The sequence below is a fragment of the Triturus cristatus genome, chromosome 4_2 (assembly GCF_964204655.1).
Source record: "Triturus cristatus chromosome 4_2, aTriCri1.1, whole genome shotgun sequence".
NCBI lineage: Eukaryota > Metazoa > Chordata > Amphibia > Caudata > Salamandridae > Triturus > Triturus cristatus.
This window is the reverse complement of record NC_140586.1, coordinates 634,036,246-634,058,139: the sequence shown is the minus strand read 5'-3', so window position 1 is coordinate 634,058,139 and position 21,894 is coordinate 634,036,246. Positions and strand designations below refer to the sequence as shown.

The 21,894-nt window shown below is 45.0% G+C and overlaps 1 protein-coding gene across 5 annotated transcripts in view; it reads right to left on the bottom strand.

The window, feature by feature from the left end:
- The window catches only part of GNG12 (G protein subunit gamma 12), a 537,018-nt gene that overhangs the window by 33,283 nt on the left and 481,841 nt on the right, over nt 1-21,894 (bottom strand). For all 5 annotated transcript variants that reach the window (XM_085602312.1, XM_085602309.1, XM_085602311.1 and 2 more), the window contains one exon: nt 13,090-13,196. In XM_085602312.1, coding sequence (XP_085458438.1) covers nt 13,090-13,182 — 93 coding nt within the window. In that variant the 5' untranslated portion in view covers nt 13,183-13,196. The remainder of the gene's footprint in view (nt 1-13,089; nt 13,197-21,894) is intronic.

Genomic DNA, 21,894 nt, shown 5'->3' with positions numbered 1-21,894 from the left:
CCCAGCGCATGAATCACACCTGTTTGTCTTACCGAACCCTCTGGTACTCATTTGACAGATTCTTGAAAGATGAGAGGCTGACTATTCCCTGCTAGATTAAACCCCGTACCCTTTAACCCTGTCGGCGCACCTGGCCTCAAAGTTATCAAAGATAACGTTTTCTTTCCACTGTGCCTCTTTGTTTTCGTCTTACTCCCCCACCCCCGCCATCATTGCCCTCCAGCGCCCTGCCCCATTTGGAAGCTCTTTTAATTTTCCATGTCCACTGACTGGAAAATATACAACTTACTCCTTAAAGAAAAATCCAAGCTGGGGCTGGCGCGCGAGTTATGTGCCAATGGGAAGGAAAGCTCCACGCGGCTTCCCGTGGAACGCATCACGCTGGGGAGGCCTTTGTCTCCAGTCGAGGCACACTCGGCGGTGGAGAACCGTGCGGGCTTGCTCGCTCGCTCGCACGGGCCTCAGTGTGCAGGGTAGTGCCTGGAAAGGGGCGGCTGGGCGCCTAATGCCAGGCTGCCCCTGTAGAAACGATAAAGTCTGTCGGTTAGAGCAGAGCAGCAGCCAGCTGCACAGGTTCCTCCTGCCCACGCGTGCAGACACTCGACGTATAGTCTATATGATATAGACTAGTGGCCTCGTGGCAGACTGGTGTGGGGGGTTGTGGTTAATGTCAGCACGCTGCATCCAAACGTGAAAAGCTCAGAATCTGCAAACCTGCATAACGGCGAGCGTTTCGAACACTGGGGTCCTAGGTGGGTTATTTTAGTGAAACAAGAAAAGTAAAAACCGAGTCATGGGATTCAGGTGTAGACACAATAAATTATGATCAGATCAAAGAACCCGCGCGGCCGCGAAACTGAAAGCGACCGTGCTAAGGCCATGCTAATTAGAAACAGATGGCCCCCATAAAGATAAGAAATTGCTTCACGACAGCTGAAAGGCAGACAATCCAGTCCGGATGGGCCGGATGAAAAGGAGAAAGGGCGGTAACAAAGAAGCCTCATTATCAATAGGAGGCCACCATTTACCATAAACGATGATGACATCCATTGAAAATGAGGGGCGGGGCTTTGAGCCCCCTTCTGAAATCTCCGCTGCAACGCTAGGCGAGACCTAAAAAGGATGTGTACGGAAAAGGATGATTCCATGTAGGCCACACAGACTGGACTCGTCACTCAATTGGGTGATGTGTCAAATGAAGTATAATGAAGAGTACTCGAAGTTCCTGATGATTCAGCCAGGAGTTCTTTCAGTGGGGACCTAGATTTGTATCTGTTGCGGTCTTGGACCAAAGCAGCGATCATTTTGTTCAAGCTCTCCCAGTCAGATTGTCATGGTGGTTTAGACAATGTTGACCTTGATGGTTTCGGAGTCATCGGAGATTGCGTGCCTAGGGAGCTGTCATCCAGTGAGGTTCTTGACAACTGCAGAAGGTTGGACTTTATAGGTTCTTCCAAGCTGTCAAAGAAAGCTGCCAGAGTTTCCAGGTCTAAAAATTCTGAAGTGTGGTCTTGTATGGTCACTATTATCACCGCAAGATCTAGGAGGTCAAATTGAATTCCTTATTTTCATAGGTGTAGGCTAAAAGCCAAGAGTGTCTTTTTGATGAGGGAAATCCGCCATCATTAGGACAATGTTAGCATCATGGTAAAATGGTCCACTTTTCTGTTGCGCTTCCTGCAGAACGAGCCTGTTGTGTTGCTGTTGCAAGAGGCATGCTGTGATGGCTCTGGGGTGTTTGTCGACCAAGAGGGGCATGTGCTTAGTCTGTCTGCCCTCCAAATTCCAGCAGTTCTAAAATTGTAGCCTAAAGCAAGGTAGGGATAGAGACCGTAGGAAAGTGATCAGGTTCTCCTCTTCCATACCCTCGGGGATCCCATACAGGCGTATATTATCCCTGTAAGAGTTGTCTTCCAGATCAGACCTCTCTCTGCAGTGTGAGTAGCCCCAGTCCAGCTTTAGGCTGTTTTGCCTGTCTAGCTTACCCATACTTTTGTCTGTAGAGTCCAGGCATAGAAACATATAAATAAGGTCAGTCCTGACAGACTTGAAGTCTGCTGCCATCTCGTGTTAAAAGCAGGAATCTTGGAGCTCAAACTCATGACTTCCTCGAGGACAGTGGCTAGAGCACCCTCTGCCATCGGGTCTAGCGGTTTGTGTGAACCCACCTGACAAGGCCTCAAAAGACACCTGGCTGGTCATCTTTGTTCCTGGCATGGGTACTGGATGTAGGCAACTTAAGATGGTATAACTCTGGTCGTAAACAGTGTATCCCCTGCCCTCTGTAGATGCTGTGGGTACAGATCCAACCCACGGAATCCCTTTGGAACCTCTAGTGGCACTGGTGGACCAGATGGTTCGGTGTTTTCTAGTCACAGATTTGAGTGGATCAGCTATGCTGGGGGTTGGAAGGAGGGTCAGATTCCTTGTTTCCTGTGTGGACTAGGCTCCCCCCAGAATGAATATTTGTGCTGCGCTGGCTTTCATGTCTTCACAATTGTTCTCCTGCTTAACGCTTGCCCCTTAGCTTCCCTCATGAGTCTTATGAGCACATGAGGCAACGGTGGCACTGTTTGGCCCAACTGGCATAGTAATGCTTGGTACAGAGTCAGGCAGTATTGCAGGGTACCGCAAGAATGTCCATGGCGGACTTGGGTGCCTGCAAAGGGATTGTGTTTGTGCGCCAATTAACCTATGTCATTCGGGGGCACTTTCAGGTTGGCATCAGGTACTGCAGGATGGATTATTTAACCAGAGATAAAGCCATACATCCTTTTACCCCCCCCAGTTCTGTTACGTTTTCTATGGAGATGAAAGAAGTTGAGGTTTTCAAGCCCTACTCACATAGGGTGTTCTGAAGAGTACTTCTCTGATGCCCAGAAGTCTATGGCTAGCGTTGTGGTTACCAGGGTGGTCAGAGTAGGCTTCATTTGGAGCGGTTACCAGTGCTGAAGGACTGTAGATTGTAAGAGGTCAGGCGGAACGTTTTCCATTTCTGAGGGCTATGCGAGTCCCGTGTATCGGCTCCCAGCTTCCAGGCATACGGAAATTCAGAGAAGAGTCCAGGCCCCTCGTATGGCTGCACTTTGAGGCAGTCCAGTAGCCCCTCAGGTTTGTCTGTAATTACTGTTCATGTGTCACTGGAGGATACTCTTGCTCTACTTTACAGTCTGAGTGTTGCTCACTGTAGGGTTGGAGTGTGTTTAGGTTGCAGCGCAGTTCCTTGATCACCATCGGGGGTTGGGGAAGAGTATTTGACTCACCGGTACCAAAGCCGCCCACGTATGACTCTGCTGTTTTTGGCTATCCTATTATAGTCTGTGGGTTCAGTCAAAGGTTCTCCTGGCCTCCAGAGCACTCAATGATCTGCTGTCTTGGACTGTGACAAAGACCAGTCTCTGAATTGGCCTATTCCTTATTGGTATATTTAACTTGCCTGGAAGTCCCTAGTATATGCCATACAAAGTGTAACCAAGGCCTGGAAATTAGGTGGCAATAGCAGACTGCAGCATCTAGTGTGCCATACACTACAGTGACAAAGTAAGCATGGCTTCAGGCCTACCCAATGTAGCTTGACAGCTGCAGTGCAACCTGTTAAAATAACCCTTTTTGACCGATAAATGCCTCAAGCTCAAGTTTAATTTGGCCGCAGACTTGCCATCTTGAAAATGAACTCCCACATGGCATTTTCAGGCCTGTTTGTAGTAAAGCGCAAACAGGATCTCCTGAAAGAGTGGGTAGGGCTGGACCTGGGCACCTCTACCCCCTTGGTTAGGGAGTGTCCATGAGCACCCCCCATCCTTAACTAGTTTCAGGTATAAACATTGCACCTCTAGGCACCCAGGTCAGAACCCTTTCTGGACCTACATGGGTCACCTGGCTGACCTCCTGTGTGACTACAGGGAGACAACAAGCTGCAAGAGACTTCTTTCTGGAAGTACTCCAGCTTACTAGTGGCCATAGGACCTGGACTGGACCCTGCTGCTGGCCTCTGCCTGACACCCTGTGAGTCTATGTGCCTCCCCTGATGTACAGGGGATTTAGAAGTCTACTCCTGTGGCTGACTGGGACTTAAAAGACTAAGCCAGACGCTCAAATCTTTGACCAAACAACCCTGGTTGGTGTAGACAACCAGTGTCCATCGTGGTCAGCTGGAAATTACACCCAAGTCCAGGTCTACAGCAACCACTGACTAACATAGGTGTTTAGTGCTTTTTGGCACAAATTCTACTTAAATTCATATCATGTTGGTTTTTTGTCCTTTTTGGGTCAATTTTTTATTACATCTCACTCCATTTTCTAAGTCAGTTTGGGATTTTTATTGTTTTGTATTTTGATCTTATTACTGATTTGACACTTAACACATTGCCCTACATTAAGCTTGTCTGCTCTGTGCCATAGCTACAAGGGGTATAAGCACAGGTTTATTTAGTGACTTTGAGGGGTCACCCTGACAAGGGATGTGATTATTTATTAATGTGGGTAGTCACCCGTCCAAATAGTCAAAATAAACAAATTTCTTACACCCCCTCCACACCTCTCTTAGAATGATCTCTCTTCCTAAACTACTCCCAACCAGCTTCCAGCCACAAATTGCAAACCAATAAACGCCTCTCATTCCCTAACTCTAGGAGACCACTTCAAAACTGTAAAAAAAAAAGAAGCAAACAATAATACAATTTTCCGCTCGATATTTGTAAGTATAGGTATGGTATACCTTGGGAGACCACTGCAGGAAGTCAGCAAAGTTCTCTAAAATCCATGCTTGTTTACCCTCAAACTAGTCCACTAAAAGAACCCGATTCAGAGTCTTCAAGATTAGAGTAATTACGCTTCCATCAGATTGCACTTAACACATCTCAGCTTTTATCATTATAGTCTTCTGGAGGAGTTGCTCCGACCGCGCCTACTCTTTGCATCTGCAAAGGGCTACATCGGGCTCCTGGCAGGAAGTGCCCCAGCTCGTTCCTATTCAGTGGGCTCCTTTGACACTGATTCGCGGTCTAGAATATCACATGCCGAAGAGGGTGAAGGAGAGGGGAAGAGAGAGAGAGGGAGATGCCATTGAAAATGGGCGATCCCGCCCATTGAAGAGAATTCAAATGGGATGGCCCCATCTATGTTTCACTCCCTGATTGTTTAAGTCAGTCAATATGCGGAAGGCTCGCCATTTCTGTAAAGTTATAAGGAAGATATTCCTGGAAAGGGTTCAATTCAAGTAGCCAAAAACTGCCTCAAAACTAAATTATGCCTCTGACAAGTTAAAACGTAAAGTTAAGCAAAATGACTTGTACATTATGTTCCAAAATTGAGACCATTGAAAAAAACAGAAGCAAAGCAACCTGTAGCTCCCGGCACAATTAAGGAGTAACACAGGGCTTTAAGTGGGATGAAAAAACAAGGGAGTCTCTCAAAGGGTCGTGGCCAATGTAATTAAGAGCGTGGCTTCAAACACGTAATCTAAAAATCCGTGCTTAGCACAGTGTGCCCTCCGACTTGTATTTTGCGGTTTCTCTCATTGCATCCAAATATAGGATACAACTTAGAAACATCATACCTACAACAACTCAGGACTATTGGCTTTGTCAATGGTTGTTAGTTGCATACGATAAATAAGCAGCAACTGTGGCTTGTGTACAATATTGAAAAAGCTTCCACTTGCAGCCCTGGTGACACCACGACAATGTTGCTGCCCCCGAGTTTCAAAAAGAGAAGAGAAATCAGGGCCGGACTGAGAACCGAAACCGGCAACCCTGGCAAACTGTTCGGCCGGACATCCCCTGAGGGAGAGGGGGGTGTGCAGCCGTGCATTTTGCTAAAGCCAGTTTTTGACGATTTTCTTACAGGGGGCCGGAATTGCCGGCCCCCGGTAACAAAGATGGTCCCCCATGGGCGCAAAACAGGCCCCCACCCTAGCGGCCTACCGGGGAAACGCTCTGTGCCCGCTATGGCCAGTCCGGCCCTGAGGGAAATCCAGGGAGACAATTACTCTTTAAAGGATTTCCCTTCCCCTACAACGCTCACCTGGCATGCCGTAACTTCTCCACTAGTGAGAAGGGAGCACGCGCACATCGATGTGCCTGCTGTCACTGCAGTCAGGAAAAAAATGGACTGCCTGTGCCAGGGCACAACACAGAGCCCGATAGAGACCCGTTTCGAGGCCCCCTTTAGAAAATTGCTGGTGCTCAGCACGGGTGAGACCCGACCCACTTAAAGCCCTGGAGTAACAGCAATCGTAAGGCAGAATGTCTAATCTCTAGTAGCTACAGTGTGAGTGTGCATATGTGCTCCTTGTGAAAGAGCAAATGGATTCACTCATGGTGCCTGAGGTGAGTAATTGATTTATGCTGTAGTGGGCGGAAGAAAAATGTGACTGACAACAGACCACTGAATGAAGAGGGCTGGCTGAAAACCCATATCAATAAGTATTTTATAGGTGCGATTTTACTAAAGGCAATAGGTCTTGGCTAACATCAGACCTAAAAAGGAGTGCTTTATTCATACAATGACTGCATGAGAAAGGACTCTCACAAGGGCTAACCAGCACACCTCATGCCTCAGTGGGTTTATTCACCCTCCCCGCCTGCTAATACAGGGAGTGTCAGTATACAGGGGCCCAAACCGAGTCGATCTGTAGTCCAAGACCGTGTTCCTCTACACCCCTCTTATTCAGATGAGGGCAGTTGCCTCACCAAACAGGCACTCTTTTTTGGATCCAGGTGCAAAGACTGCAGAAACTGATTGCTGGTGCGTCCTGCACCACCCAGAGGCAGCCAGCAGCTCAATGTCTTCTCCTATCTTCCTTGGTTTCCAATGGCTCAGCGGCAACAATAAAGCCTTATTCAAGCGGTTGCAGCTAGCTCCTCAGGCTTCTCCTGTCTTTGAGACTGTGGCAAGTGGAATGCTCCATTGCCCGCCATCTTGTGGGCTTCAGGCAGGGTCTGCTGCCGACGGAGCGTGCCATCAGCTAACTGCTTTTGGTGACCAGTGCACCTCCTGTCCTCACCAGCTGCTCAATACTGTGCCCACCTAGGCTGCCATAAAGGAGCCTCACACTGGGTCAGGTGGGTTATTTTTAGGTCTCGCCTGGCGTTGCAGCGCGCATGCGCTGCTCGCTCTGCGAGGGCCTTTTGGAATCGATACAGTTTCGGAAGGGGACTTTAAGCCACGCCCTTGTTTTCAATTGGCTTGAGTCATCGTTTATGTTAAACGCTGTCGCGTGATTGAAAATCGGGCTTTTGGGTTACCGCCTTGTCCACTTTTAGGACGGCCCATGTGGACAGGCCGATGCCATCTTTGTTTGGCGTGACATGGGAGTATTCGGTTTATGGCAAGTGCTGGCTCGCGATTGGAAGTCGCTTCCATTGAGCGCACATGCCCACTTTCATTTTTAAAGCGCAGCCGGGCAATGCGGCAGTTTCTTTCTCCCTCCAGAATCGTGGAGGGTGGCTATAAAACTTGCCCGACCCGCCGTCACCGGTCATTGCCCGGGTACAATTTTACTGTTAAGATCATACCAGACTCCCGGTCATAGCTATTTCGTGTCCGAAAACTGCGGTAAGTCATTAACTCTGGCAGTATGTACACACCACCGTAGACTGTCACATGCGGGACCCACGGCCAATGGGCACTTCAAAATCCTTTCAAAGTACTAAGATTGACTGGCGAGTTTGCGATAAATGATCCAGTCATCAGTGGTCTTCCACATTATGATCCCGTCCTCTTCTTGAAAACACCCACAATACATTCAGTAAAAGGATTGGTTCTTCTGCAAACGGGCAGGGGACTTTTGGGCTGTGTTTACAGGCTGCCCATGTAAGTATCTCAAATGAGTTACGGATTAATTGCCCACGGGGCCCATGGTCTGTCAGTCCATATGTATTTTGTATATCTACCTTTTTTCTTTACTTTTTTTTTTACATTGCCACCCAATGAATTAGTTTCAAGTACAAATGTAGAGCCCTTCTACTTTACGTAACTGTCCTCGGATTATAAAATAGCTTTAACGGGGTGTTATTGAGATCGATGCGTGTGAACAAAATGTAAGGGTATGTTACTTCAATGAACTTAGATGGTTAGTACACTGAGAGAAAATATTAGTATGTAGTTGATTACAGATTTGATTCATTTTACAGCTTTGTATGTAGCATGCAGCTCTCATATTTCTAGCCCTTGCACATAGGTTGAGCAATGCTTGTGTTGCAGAGATCCTTGAGTAATCTGCTGGTCACAAAATACAATCCTACTATAGTGACCGAGTTATGTGCTAGTTCTTTACAGTTGCATGTAACGCGCATGACATCCCCTTTGAATACCTGCACTTTTATCCAACATCTTCGTTATTTTGTTGGCGACTACATGAGTTTGGTTGGCTAGTAATAAATATTTATTGTTAAATGCAAATATATATATAAATATATAAAATATATAAATGCTTGCTATTCTTGTAATGGCTAATAGATATACTTGAATTTCTAAATCCAGGAGCATAAATAGACTTGGCCTATGTTACATAGAAAGTCAAAAAAACTTTGACTTCTCAGTTTATCTCTTGGTATCTTGTGATTTGACATACTACATGTGCATTGGTTTACCCTGATGGATTGCTAAGTGACCACCTGACGTGCGTGTCCCCAGTTGCTTTTCTTACTTTCAACCCAGGCCACTGGAATTCTGCAGCAAGAGAGCACAATTAGGTGGCAAGTTTGAGCAAATTATTTGGCATGAAAAGCCAAATTATGCGACGCATTTTGTGACAGTATTACCTAATTATTTTGTAATTTTTAGGTCGAGCATTCAAGACGTCTTGTATATACTTATATATGTATGTACTTTGTGGGCTCTGGAGATCAGCCGTAGGACTTGTCTGATTCCGCTTAGGGACTTTTTTTTCTGTTCAACTGCCTCTATTTAACTGTCTTGATAGAAAACGACCAGTAGAGGTCATTAAAATACCAGAATTGCTTTCTGCTGAGGGACTTTTTTTCTTCTGGCAACTGCCTCTTTTTAACGTTCTTGATAGAAAACAACCGACAGAGGTCAGTAAAATACCAGAATCACATTAGCATTCTCTAGATTCCAGTCCATAGAAATTGTCTTCCACGAGCACCCATAGACAATAATATTTTTTTCAAATCTTGTATTTTCAGTGATATAACCACCAAAGGCCCTGATTTTATATTAAAAACAGAGCTTTGGACTATACCATTTCCCACTGAAATGCAATATATCCCTCCGTGTGTTTCCCTACCTGGCGCGTCACCCAGTTTGGTGCTTACTTTCTCTCCATGTTAAAGAACAGTAGATGTTTCAGCACCCAGGCTAATGTGCTGCATAGCTAAATGCATATAAGGTCCCAAAGGCTAGTCCGATTGCATTGCAAATGCTTGTTCTATGTGATACTGCAGTAATGCGTCTGCCTCCACTTTGCGCTCAAAAAGCACTGATTGTGTAATGACAGAGGGTACTTTTTAGATGTAAAATAATTCCTAATGCTTTATAATGGAAATTGGAAAAATAGTTTAAAACAACCAACAGCATGAGGTAACAGGTAGCCCTCGGAGCTAGAGCCACACCCCAATTAATATATCTTTTAAAGTATTAGTCACAATAGGTGATGCAGACAGCTGTGCCCTCAAACCAAAACTAAAAGTACCCAGGGTGTGGGCACTGGGCACAAGAAAACAGGGTACGACACAGTAGGCTTGACCCGTGGGGAACAATTAAATGCAATCTAGAAAGGATTGCCACGAAATTGCATACAACAATACATGTTAAAAACAGCATTCCAGTCGGCTGGTAAGTTGTGGAAAGACAAGTACTTCAGAGCCATCATGATTACCCCAACACTGGCTCCCAGTTGCAGAAAGGTTTACAAATTCTGTGGCTCATAAAAGCACCCCTTCTTATACCTATAGCGGTCAATGCCAGGATCTTAAATTACAGATACTGTGTTGCGCAATATGGTTTACTACGAGCAACCAGGTATAAAACTGAAAAGCTGGGTATCGAAAGATGGAACAATATCCTAAACTCCATTTTTAGGTCTCGCCTGGCGTTGCAGCGCGCATGCGTTGCTTGCTCTGCGAGGGTTTCTTGGAATCTATACAATTTCAGAAGGGGACTTGAAGCCCCGCCTCTCTTTTCCATTGGCTTGCGTCATCGTTTATGTTAAATGCTGGCGCGTGATTGGAAATCGGGCTTTTTTGTTACCGCCCTGTCCACTTTTAGGACGGCCCATTTGGACAGGCCGACGCCATCTTTGTTTGGCGTGACGTGGGATGGGTTCGGTTTGTGGCATACGCTGGCTCGTGATTGGAAATCGCTTCCATTGAGCGCGCATGCCCACTTTCACTTTTAAAGCGCAGCCGGGCAATGCGGTCATTTTTATGTGTCTCAAATTTAAATGTGCGCCCAATTAATGGGGTCGCGCAATTACTTTTAAAAATGCTACGTCTCTGTCAGCAGCGGCCTCTCCTTCCTGCAGCTCAGCATGTGTACGGCTCACACTCTGTATGTCTATGGTGTGGGACTCCAGGGGGTTAGAGGTACAGAACTACTTGGCTTAGTCGGTTCCCAGCCGCAATGGAGACAGAGCCGCTGCTCCTGTCGACCGTGGAGAGGAGCTGGTGTGCCAACCCGGCCTTTGAAGCGCATGAGTGGGACGCCAGAGGGAGGACTTGCTCCTACTCCTCGTCGGGCTGCTCGGTGACGTGCGTGCTGGAGCCAGGTAATGTTGTGTGCGGGCAAGGTGCACATGGGTAAGGAATTAATAGCGCCCAGTTGTGCCCAGGGTTGTTTCATGTAGCGTAATAAGAGCACTTGGGATCCCACACTTACGAACTTGCAGTGGGGATTCCCCGAGGTCTCAAGCTGTCTGCACCACGTGCGAGTAGTTTCTCCAGTACAGATATTTCTTTCGATCGGGCTATTTGCATTTTTACTTTCCAACTGTCTTATTTTTGTATTCTTTCCAACTGTCTTATTTTTGTATTTTAGTTTTAGGCAAACTCTCATAGTATGTTGTAATTTGAATTCCTCTGCTGTGTCTCCTCTTTCAGCCTCTGGACAGAGGACTTGTTCGCGGTGTATCCTTGCAGCTGCCTCCGAGGTAGTATCCACCCCATTGCATCTTCAGTTGTGCTTAACTCCCGCCCTGTGAACTCTATCACACCGCTTTACTGTCGCACGAGGTGGGCGAGCCCCAAAAAAATCATCAGGGAGAACCGAGCCAATGGCCTGGCTTGGCTCTAAAATCCTGTGCACGAGCCGAGCCTTGTAAAATATTTGGTTCTGTAAATCATGCAGCACACATGTATAATATGATGGCCACTTCATTTTTAAAGTGTACTGCTTTGTCAGTGCTTAATTTGAGCCGGTTGTTGCCGATGGGGCACGCCCTCATTTTGTGGACCGGCACTTATTTTTCCTCATCTTACATTTATGGCAAGCAAGAGGAAAGAAAACTTAAAAAAGGAGTACGAAGGGGGTAGATAAATGCGGAAAAACGTCAAAAGGGAAACAGTAGGAACCGAGAAAAGTGAGATAAAGGGGCAGGAAGTGATAATGGATTAAAGAGGCACCGACAACGCATCCTTACTTTTCGGAGGGGTGGGGGACATTTGATACCACTGGCCACTGAGCAGAGAATTGGGCGTCGCGCAGTCTTTTACTAACTAAGCACGAATAGCTTTTCACATGAAGATATATATATATATATATATATATATATATATATGATTCTCAAAATAGGACATTCATGTATTGCTCAACAGAGGGAGGTCATTTATTCCCTACTTCAGGAGCCGGGGCCACAGCCACAATTCTCAGCATAGGGTTTTTGTTCATTTCTCTGGTCCCTGCAGGGAGCAAGGTCAGCCCAGCACTGATGCTCTGCAGGGGCAGGTCCTTCATTTCTCTACCCAGCTCTCCACCCCGCAGCCCAATACTGATGCTCAGCCAAGCGAGCTGATTTGTGCTCAAGAAGCCCCTTTCCAGCACCCCTGCCCTCTTTCGGATGCTTTAAACTGCTTAGTGAATGCCTTATGGTAGTGTGAAAGGTTGGGACAGAGTGAGAATGAGAAGATAATGGCTTAGGGGTTATGATGTGTTGTGCGAGCACAGGCTCTTTGCTGTTATACGTTACTTAAAGGTGTATACCTTCAGAGGAGTGCCGGTCTCGCCCTTCGCTGCCTGGAGTTGGATACCTCGCCACGTTCCTCCTAATCGGGGGCCTGGAATAAAACTGACAGGGCTTGTGAACTGGGCTGCCTCTAGGCGCGTTGTGGAGGGACGATGCGTGAGGCTCCCTAGGTTGTGGTCTTACAACAGAGGGGTTGTGTTTTGCAGGTTTTTTTTCACTAATTTGTCTTCTTAGGAACCATTCTTTAAGGTACAGCCCTTTTGCTGTTTCTTACACACACTCACTCTGCACCATTTTCATGCACAAGAAATATTCACTCTTTCACACCCCGTGTAGAGTAAATGTATAGCTCTTCAATACCTAGTGGCACAGCACCCAGGATAATGTGCTGCATGGCTAAACACTTATAAGGTCCAAAATGCGAGATCTATTGGCTATGCCAATGCTTGTTTCTAGTGTCTCTCACTCTGGCTTTTCCATCACGTGGAAACATTTCTCTTTTGTCCAGGAAGAGAGGGCAAGCTTGCCACTGTGCTGACGAGATTCTTTTACATGTCTTTCGTCACTCTTAAAAACTGCCACCATGAGAATCGGACAGTTTTTTTCTAGGATAAGCACTGCAAGAGAATTCGTTTTTTTTTTTTAAAGCTTCACAAGTGTACACAGATTAAGCCACACCTCCACGTTTGGTATGCAGCTGTGTGAACCATTCGCACCTTTAGGTTGTATAAGAACAGTTCCTGGTGCCGTGCTCGACAACATTTTATAGAGAACCTGGAGAGCAACTATTTTAAAAACCTTCTGCATAACAGGCATGAAATATCCTATCAAAGTGCAAAACAAGAGACACCTTAACTACGTGGAGTGCTAGATGACTGGAGCATTACTCATGAATAATTATGTCTAATTAAATATGTACTTATACAACAATGAGAATGTTTGCTTACCTTTATCCTTTCTATGGAGGCTTCTATTCTTAACTGCTGGACTGTTCTTTTTGCCTGTCCTATATTGTTTGTGCTGGTTGTTTTGGCAGACATCTTCAAGGGATTTTCTGAATTTAAACAATCACAAAGCAAAGTTACACACTGCTCAAAAGGATGATGAAAAGTACATTAAATGACCAGAGGTTTGCATCAGGTTTCTGTGCCTCATGTTCATACATTAGCATCTGCTATCGATGAAGGATTCAAGATGCCAGGTCATGGTGGCCTCAAAGCATTCAAAACGTACAAGATGGCTGTGCTAGACAGCAATTTATAATTCTTATTTTTATTCTAAAAGAAATGAACATAAATATATGTTATAATAAGAAAACAAGAGCATCTCACTTTGAAGAGTTCTACTGGACGGAAAGAAATGAGGTCCAAGGAGAAGATGGAGACGGTGAATCCATTGAGGATGGTAAAGGGAACTCGCGAAGCGGAGGCGAGAAGTGAGGACTATCATTTGCAAGTGCCCTTATATGTTGGCTCTACCCATTCAGCTTGCTTCCTATGGAGAGTTGTACTCCCAGCAGATGTGACATAACTTCCTTCTTGACATTACAGTGAGCAACACTTGGTCTAGTTCATTTCGAGTATGGGTCGGCAGGTTATTCCAGACCGGATGCCTCTTTAGACAAGTTTAAGCACACACCATATCGTCAGCGTGCTGCGCTCAGATAGAGTTTACTAGCAAGCACCACTCGGTACACCAAGCAAAGCATCTTTAAAGCATCTTTAAATGAATTCTGACGGAGTCAATACAATGTTCTCACTGCTGGATTCCCATTTCCTGTATACTAGATCAAGGGCCAGTACAGCAAGCAGCCATTATAAAATACGCCACCATTAAGAGAGGCCAGGCCGGGCTCCCTAAGATCTCTTATCTGGAATGAGACCCAACAAGGCGGCAAAACGAACCACTGGGCTCGCACCAGTAGCGAGTCCATAGAAGTGCAGGACCTAAATTTACCCCACCACGCCTTTAAGCTTGCTGTGAACAAACAAATCAAGCTACTATGGTGGATCAAAGACAAGGAATCTTTAAAAACCAACAAAGGCATTTCTGAACATGCATAAATCCATACAAATCACCAAACCTGCAGGTGTACTTATTTGAACCAATCAAGGGGTTCCATAAACTCAGATTTCTAGCCTTGAGGTTTGGCCGAGCCCCTACTAGCGACACATTACCAGCATGGATTCCAACACCAACTTCACCACTATGCAGACTGTGCCGTGGGTAAGAAACCCTCCTACGCCTATTGTGTATCCCATGCTTACAATCTGAATGTAGGAAGCTCCTATGCAGTATATTCAACACCTATTGAATCATGTCATGCCGTCAAGCCTTTTTCTGCTTACAAGGCTCAAATGCTCAGGTAATAGTCTGCTTGGCAAAGTTCATCGCCCATGCGGAGAAATTTCTCAAATGAGGGGCCTAAAACAATATGACAAATAAGAGCATGCACAAAAAGCACATAGTTGGACGGCCATCTTGTTGCAAACGTTATATATTGTTTAAGCCCTTGGCATTCCTATTGCGTGGCACTGCTCCACTTCAGATAATCTCTGCAACAACATAATGGCAGCAACACCGGCTACTCGCATGAACAATCAGATGGCAGAGTAGCTACTGAAGAATATCACTCGTTACTTATCATGCGTTTAGTACGCATGCCATTACAACGCGGTCGTTAGTACGATCGCGTTGTTAGTTCGCATACCTTTACTACGCAATTCGGAACAACGAATTGCAGTAGGGGGCGCTGGATGTTGGAATAGTATAATTTACTATTCCAACTCCAGTCTATGCGGACACTAGGGAAGGTGTTGGATTTTAAATCCAACACCTTCTCCCCCCTAACGCAAGTCGCTGTTCCGACTTGCGTAGTAAAGGTATACGAACTAACAACGCGGTCGTACTAACGTCCGCGTTGTAAGGGCATGCGAAGAATCGCACGCGAAGTAAACGCTGTTTACCGCTACTGAACATCCTGAATTCACTTGAGTATACATTTAAACAGTCGGCTCACATTTTATGACGGAACTAAGATCCACAGTGTGTGATGCAATACATGTTGCACTTTTCAAGCACTTGGCACTTTAACTAGCTGACAGCAGCAAAACGCTGATGTTGTGATACCCCTGGGTATTACGCGCAAGCCTTTCTGCACTCTTCAAGAACTGATCTTCAAAGTTTGTGGCTTTGCACTAATAAAGAACTTTCATTGTAACGGCACAATGGAGATTGGTGTACCCTACAAGAATTAATCTTTCAGCTTGTGGCGTTGTGCTACTAAAGAACTTTCATTGCAACGGCACAATGGAAATTGGTGTACCCTACAAGAATTAATCTTTCAGCTTGTGGCGTTGTGCTACTAAAGAACTTTCATTGCAACGGCACAATGGAAATTGGTGTACCCTACAAGAATTAATCTTTCGGCTTGTGGCGTTGTGCTACTAAAGAACTTTCATTGCAATGGCACAATGGAGATTGGTGTACCCTACAAGAATTAATCTTTCGGCTTGTGGCGTTGTGCTAATAAAGAACTTTCATTGTCACGGCACAATGGAGATTGGTTTACCCTACAAGAATAAATCTTTCGGCTTGTGGCGTTGTGCTACTAAAGAGCTTTCATTGCAACAGCACAAAGGACACCAGGGTTCACTGCAAGGCATATTTAATTAACCCTAGACTCTTCTGAGCGCTCAAATATTTTGTAGATCTAGAAGAAATATGATTGAACGTATTTTTTAAAAACTCAGTTAGACTTGGCGCAGGGCCTATTTATTTTCGCTTTTATCACGTATTTCCTCTTTTAGCCCTTTTTTAGCTTTTGTTTTTATGTATAATTCTTTGATCGTGTAAGGTTTAAATTAACTGCCCCAAGATGAATAAACTCCTCCTGTGGCTGCACACTCCTCTGAATGCCTATGGAAGCCTGATGGCTGCGTGCTGGTGGACCAGTGGAAACTGGATTGGAATAGTCTTCTACGGCCAGAACATCTTCTCGGTGGTGTCCCTCTCTGTGCTGACTGAACATAAAGCTAAATGTTTTTTGCCTGTTAAAACTTAGTTGCATTTCTACAAAACATTAAATATTTGTTTTACCATTAATAGCTTACAATGCTTTGTCACAGTAGGGCTTTAACGCCAGCAGGTGGAAACTACTGGAGTGAATCTTCAAGATATTGAAAACTTGGCAGGGTGATGGTGGTTGATTGATCACCAATTCTTTCCTATCAATAAAAATATCCTTATATTGCCAAGCAAAGCTACCATTGCAATTCATGGATGGTGAAGTGTCCGTTTGTTTTGCTGTGCGCTGAACCTCATTATGCAATGGTTGCTTCACCATCTTTGGATGATAGTCAGTCCACTGTACATCTGTGAGCTGATGATGCCAGCATCCCGGGTTTTGCACACAAATACCAGCACAGCACGGACTGGGAACAAGGTTTCTGGTACCCTGGTCTACACCTCTCCTGGCACCTTTCCTATGCGTCTTACCGGCGATCTACAACGTGGTTTCCCTTAATACAGCCATATGGAACAAAAACATGCACAACAAGGAAAACAACTAAGGAGATAAGAGTGTTGTGCCTCAAAGACACACAACGTCATAACGACGTTCAGGTTTGTGAACCCATGCAGTCTTTTCCTCTACAATTCTAAACCTCGGGAAGGAACATCTTCAGAGGTTTGGAAAAGTTTATTTCAGGAAACCATTTTCTTACCTTCTGGGATCTTCTGTGTTTCCTTCTCTGTCCCAGTTTTCCAAGAACAGGCAAAGCTGGACTAGATCATTATTTCCAGTCCAAGAAGGTGGGTGCAGTTGATCCCTATTGCTGCTTCCCAATCCAAGACTCCTCCTGTACTTCCTGTGATATCACTCCGCTTCCTTGGCATAAGAGGCTGCTGAATTCAGGGGAAGTTACATTGCAATGCAGCGGATAGCAGCTTTCATCATGGACTTCATCACGTCTTGGTCTAGATTTCTGTCCTACTGTTTTTAACTTCGGGTTTTCGCTAGGTTCAAGCATCTTGTGCAAGTCTCCGGGTTCTGGGTTCTCCTTTTCTCCGTTCTGGGTACTTTAGAGCCCCGATTGTCATCTCTGCATCAACTCCTGATCGGTTTCTCCGGCAGGCTTGTTCCATCTACTTCTGGAAATCTTTTTCCTCCAGGGATTTTCTGCCCTCAGTGAACTTTGAGGGCGCTTGGCATCGTGCTACAGGAAGGAATTGTGCCAGTGTGAAGGAGTGCCGAAGTCAAGCCAAAAGCATCAGTCCTGCCCAGAAAGTGACTGTTTGCACTACTAACGGATTTGGTTTAAAGTTCCCTATCTGTGATGGATTTCACACAAAAGTTGTTTAGGACCAAACTCAAGCATTGACTTTAAACTACTCAACAACAACTTGAAGAGTTACCATAATTATGGAATGAGTACTTCGCCTTACAGCAGAAGGTATCATCTAGGACAATGGAGCTTCCAGTAGCCATGTCTGGTGCTCCTCGTTGTTCAGGTGATTTGTGAATATAAAGGATTTTTTGGGTTCTTAAACAGTGTATTTTGCCTTTCGTCCAGTTCAACATAAACAATCATTAAAGTGGGTTATTTAATAAATTCCTTATCTGAAGCCACACTCCTAGTGATGCTTCTCTTGCCACTTCTTCTGACCCTTGTTTAGCAGACCATGGTGCCTTTGTGACGGCTTTCAAAAATATTAGAACGATCTGACTTGGTGTTGTATGCCAAAGAAGCTAGAAGGTGATGGATGTATTCTCCCAGCCCCGATACTCTCACTGCCTTAATCTATATGGCACTCTTTATCAACAGCGCCTAAATGAATGAAAAACTGAGAAAATCTCGAGCAGAAACGGCTCTTGAAACTTTTTCTCTTAAAAGAGTATGAATATTTCAGCCTAAGTTCTAATTACTCAAGAAAAGCCTATACAAACTGGGGCAACCAGAGGCCTGTTATCTCAGTCAAACACCGTGTTGAAGATCTGGATTCTGTATGCACTGTGGGGAGGCTGGACATCTAGTTTACGCTAGTTCTGTAATGCCCTAGAGGCTTTCAGGGAGTGGTCAAGACCTGCCTTTTTAAGGGAGGAGAAATCCAAAAGAAAAAAAAAAAAAGATAGGGTGGTTTTTCATGGTACAGTCAAAAGTGAGATGAATGTATGTGGATTTAGACCTCATTGAGAATATCCACATTCCAAATATGCCCAAGAAGGAACCCGAGCATGTCTCCACTGTTAGTGGCACACCACCATCTTCAGGTCCAGTCAATGAAATAGCAACTCTTCTCTTAGTGACCTCTGGTCAGCTTAAGGAATCTTTGTCCATTACCACACCCAAGTATGCTGTTATTTTTAGATTACCTTGGTTAAGAAGACATGAACCTTATATCAAATGGGAAACTCAAACCATATCACTCTACTATCAGTTCTGTCTGACCACTGATTTTTCATCTGATGGTTACTGTTCTCTAAAGGAGGAAATCAACAACGGTTCAAAGTTGTGAGTCTTACTATCTAATCCAAATTATTATCAGGCTTTCATGGATGTCATTGAGAACCCTTAAGTCTTGATCCTTATGCCACATAGGGAGATTACTGTGCAATTCCAATTAAACCTAGTTCCACCATACCTTTTGGCTGCATTTATTCCTTATCAGAGTCTGAAAAGCAAACCTTCAAGAATTATTTACAAGAAATCTAGAAAATGGATTGATAACTTAGGGCCAGATGTACAAAGCTTTTTGGATGTAGCAAATGGCACGATTCACAGAATATGGCCATTGGCGACAGCAAAAAGCATGTTTTAATATACAAAGTCCTATTTGCAATATGGTAACCTTTTTCCGAATCACAAACCCAATTTATGATTCGGCATCAGGAGGGGGCGTGTTTAGGGCGGTAATTCCTAAGTGGTATGTGTGAATGTTTTGCGACGAAAATGCGGTCACAAAACACTCACATTTTACCACCTACTTTAACTAGGTGGTAACCCACTGGAAAATAGTAAGGGGTCCCCCAAAGGACCCCTGTTAGAAATGGGGGTCTCTAGTTGGCAGAGGTAGGTACATATGTCCAACTAGAGAACCTAGTCAGGGTAAGGGGGATACACATTTTAGATAACCCCTGCTCACCCCCCTGGGTAGCTTGGTACGAGCAGACAGACTTATCCCAAAGACAATGTGTAAAGTATTTGTACTCAAAACACACAGTAAATACAGTGATAATACCACAAATGGACAGCACACCAGTTTAGAAAAATAAAGTATCTTCATTTAAACTCAACAAGACCAAAATGACAAAAATCCATCATACAAGTATTAATAAAATCACTTTAAAAGAAGTTTTAGGCAACTGGGTCCATAGAAAACTATGGGTGCCCGATTTCTCTCAAAGTATCAGTAATTGCGACAAAATTCACAAGGCCAAACGGCCGCAGCGATGGGAGGCGTTGAAAAACAAAGATGCGTTGTTTCCTGTGACCTTGGGTCTGTAAGGTGAAAACGATACATCGATTGAGGCAACTCAGATCTGCAGGTGATGCATCCGAAAACTTGCTGCACAGGTACGATGCGTGAAAATCCGGGGTGTCAGCGATTGATGGGGCGGTGTCGAACGGCGCTGCATTGGTTTCTTCAGCCGCGAACCTGTTGGTTCTACGTCGGTTTCGGCAGCGGCACAGCAATACGTGGAGATTCTTCTTGCACCGTGGTGCTGTGTCAGAGAAACTGCCGCAAAAAGAGCGATGCAGCAATTTTCTTGTAGTTGCGTTGATTTTCCAACTCCCAACAGCAGAAACAACCTCCAGAGGCCCAAGACAGTCACAGGCACCTCCTGGCAGGTCAGAACTCCCAGCACGGAAGTTCAGGGGAGCTGGGGGTGAACTCTTTGTGTCTTTGAGACTTCAAAACAGGAGACAAGCTCTGCTGAAGCCCTTTGAGATCTTCAAGCCTGGGACACAGCACACAGCAAAGTCCTTCTCCTTTCCTTGGCGAAAACAGCTACTGCAGGCCAACCCCAGACACACAACAAAGGGGCAGTACTTCTCATTTTCTCAAGCTCTTTTCCTTGTCAAAGGTTCCTCTTGGTTCCAGGAGTAGTTTAAAGTTCAGGGGGTTTAGGTCGAATACTTGTACCCCAAAATGTATTTGTTCTCTTTGTGCAAGGGTTTCTGAGCCCAGTCCAAAACAGTTATGTCCTCTCTGGTGCAGCTGCCCGGCAGGAGGTGGAGACAGCATTGTGTCAGGCAGACAGGCCCTTTTCAGGTGCAAGGAAATCTCCTCCCACTACTCTAAATTCAGCCAGGATCTATTCAGACCAGCTTCGAGTCATCCAGGAAGGGCCAGGAACACCTCAAACCCCTCCAGTGGCTGTCTACAGTGAATGCACATCCCCAGCCCCTGTCATTCCAAAACCAGATGGTCAGCACACGAACAGGCAGAGGCACAAAGAATGGTTAAAGAAGAAATTGCCCACTTGCCAAAAGTGGCCGTTTCAAACACACAATTTAAAAACCATCTTTACTAAAAAAGATGCGTCTTTAAATTATGAGTTCAGAGAGCCGAAACTTTATTTTTCTGTCTTGTTCCAATGGGAAGTTATATTTATAAGATGTTATAAATAAACTCCCATTCTATCCTATGGGGCAAGATAGCCTTTCGCGCTGCGATATTCCATGTGCGCATACACGCCAAATAAATGCGAGTATAGGCATAGACGTCGCAAAAGGGAGACATTGAGTAATGTACCAACACAACAGTGCAATGTGAACATGTGCGGGGACAGGGTAAAGTGGCAATATGGGCAGGTCACTGTTATTGTTGTTTTATTAGTGGTTTCATCTGTTCATAGGCCCAATATGACAGAGCTAGAAGAGCTCCTGCAGAGCATCATAACTGTTTCATATGCACGCAAATGTGTCTGTGACTCTGCATAATGTGCAACGACGACTGAAAGGTAAATGATGTAAAAGCTTTCTCAATGGGAAACTGTTAAGGTGTAATAGACATACATGCTACAAACTGTAGAACGGATACTAAGCTCTATACGGCAGAAATGGACAGCAATTATGCATGCACCATCCAATATGCATTTATTGTTCGAAAAAGCATTACATACAACTGTCACCTTTCATGAAACTGTAAAATCAATAAAACAGATTTAAACAAAAAAAGGGGATAAGATAGCCTTTCGAAAGTGAAAAACGAAATTTCACTATCAGGACATGTCACACACACCAGTACATGTCCTACCTTTCACAAACACTGCACCCAGCCCAGGGGGGTACCTTGGGCCTACCCTAGGGGTGCCTTACATGTACGAAAAAGGAACATTAGGGCCTGGCAAGTGGGCGTATTGTATGAATATTAATGAGGTAGGTCTATTTGTGACCCACTGGGAATCACAAACTGTGTTAAACACACATTTGTACATGGGTGTTAGCGATTATCAAATAGTGAATCGCAAAAATGTGCTATTTGGTAATTGCAAACAGTTTCCTACCTACATCTGGCTCCTAGTCGTCATCCTCTGCAGCTTTACTTTTCTTTTCCCAAGAAATCTAAGGAACTTAGACTATCTGTGGACTACCAAGTTGTCAATAAGATTACCATCAACCATTACACTTCGAGGCCTTGATCTACCCCCCTTAAACCCAATAATTCATACTTCCTATATGGCATAGCACTCATCGTCTGGTGCAAGTCCAGAGACGAATTTACAGTAAAGCCCCATTGTGGTGTAA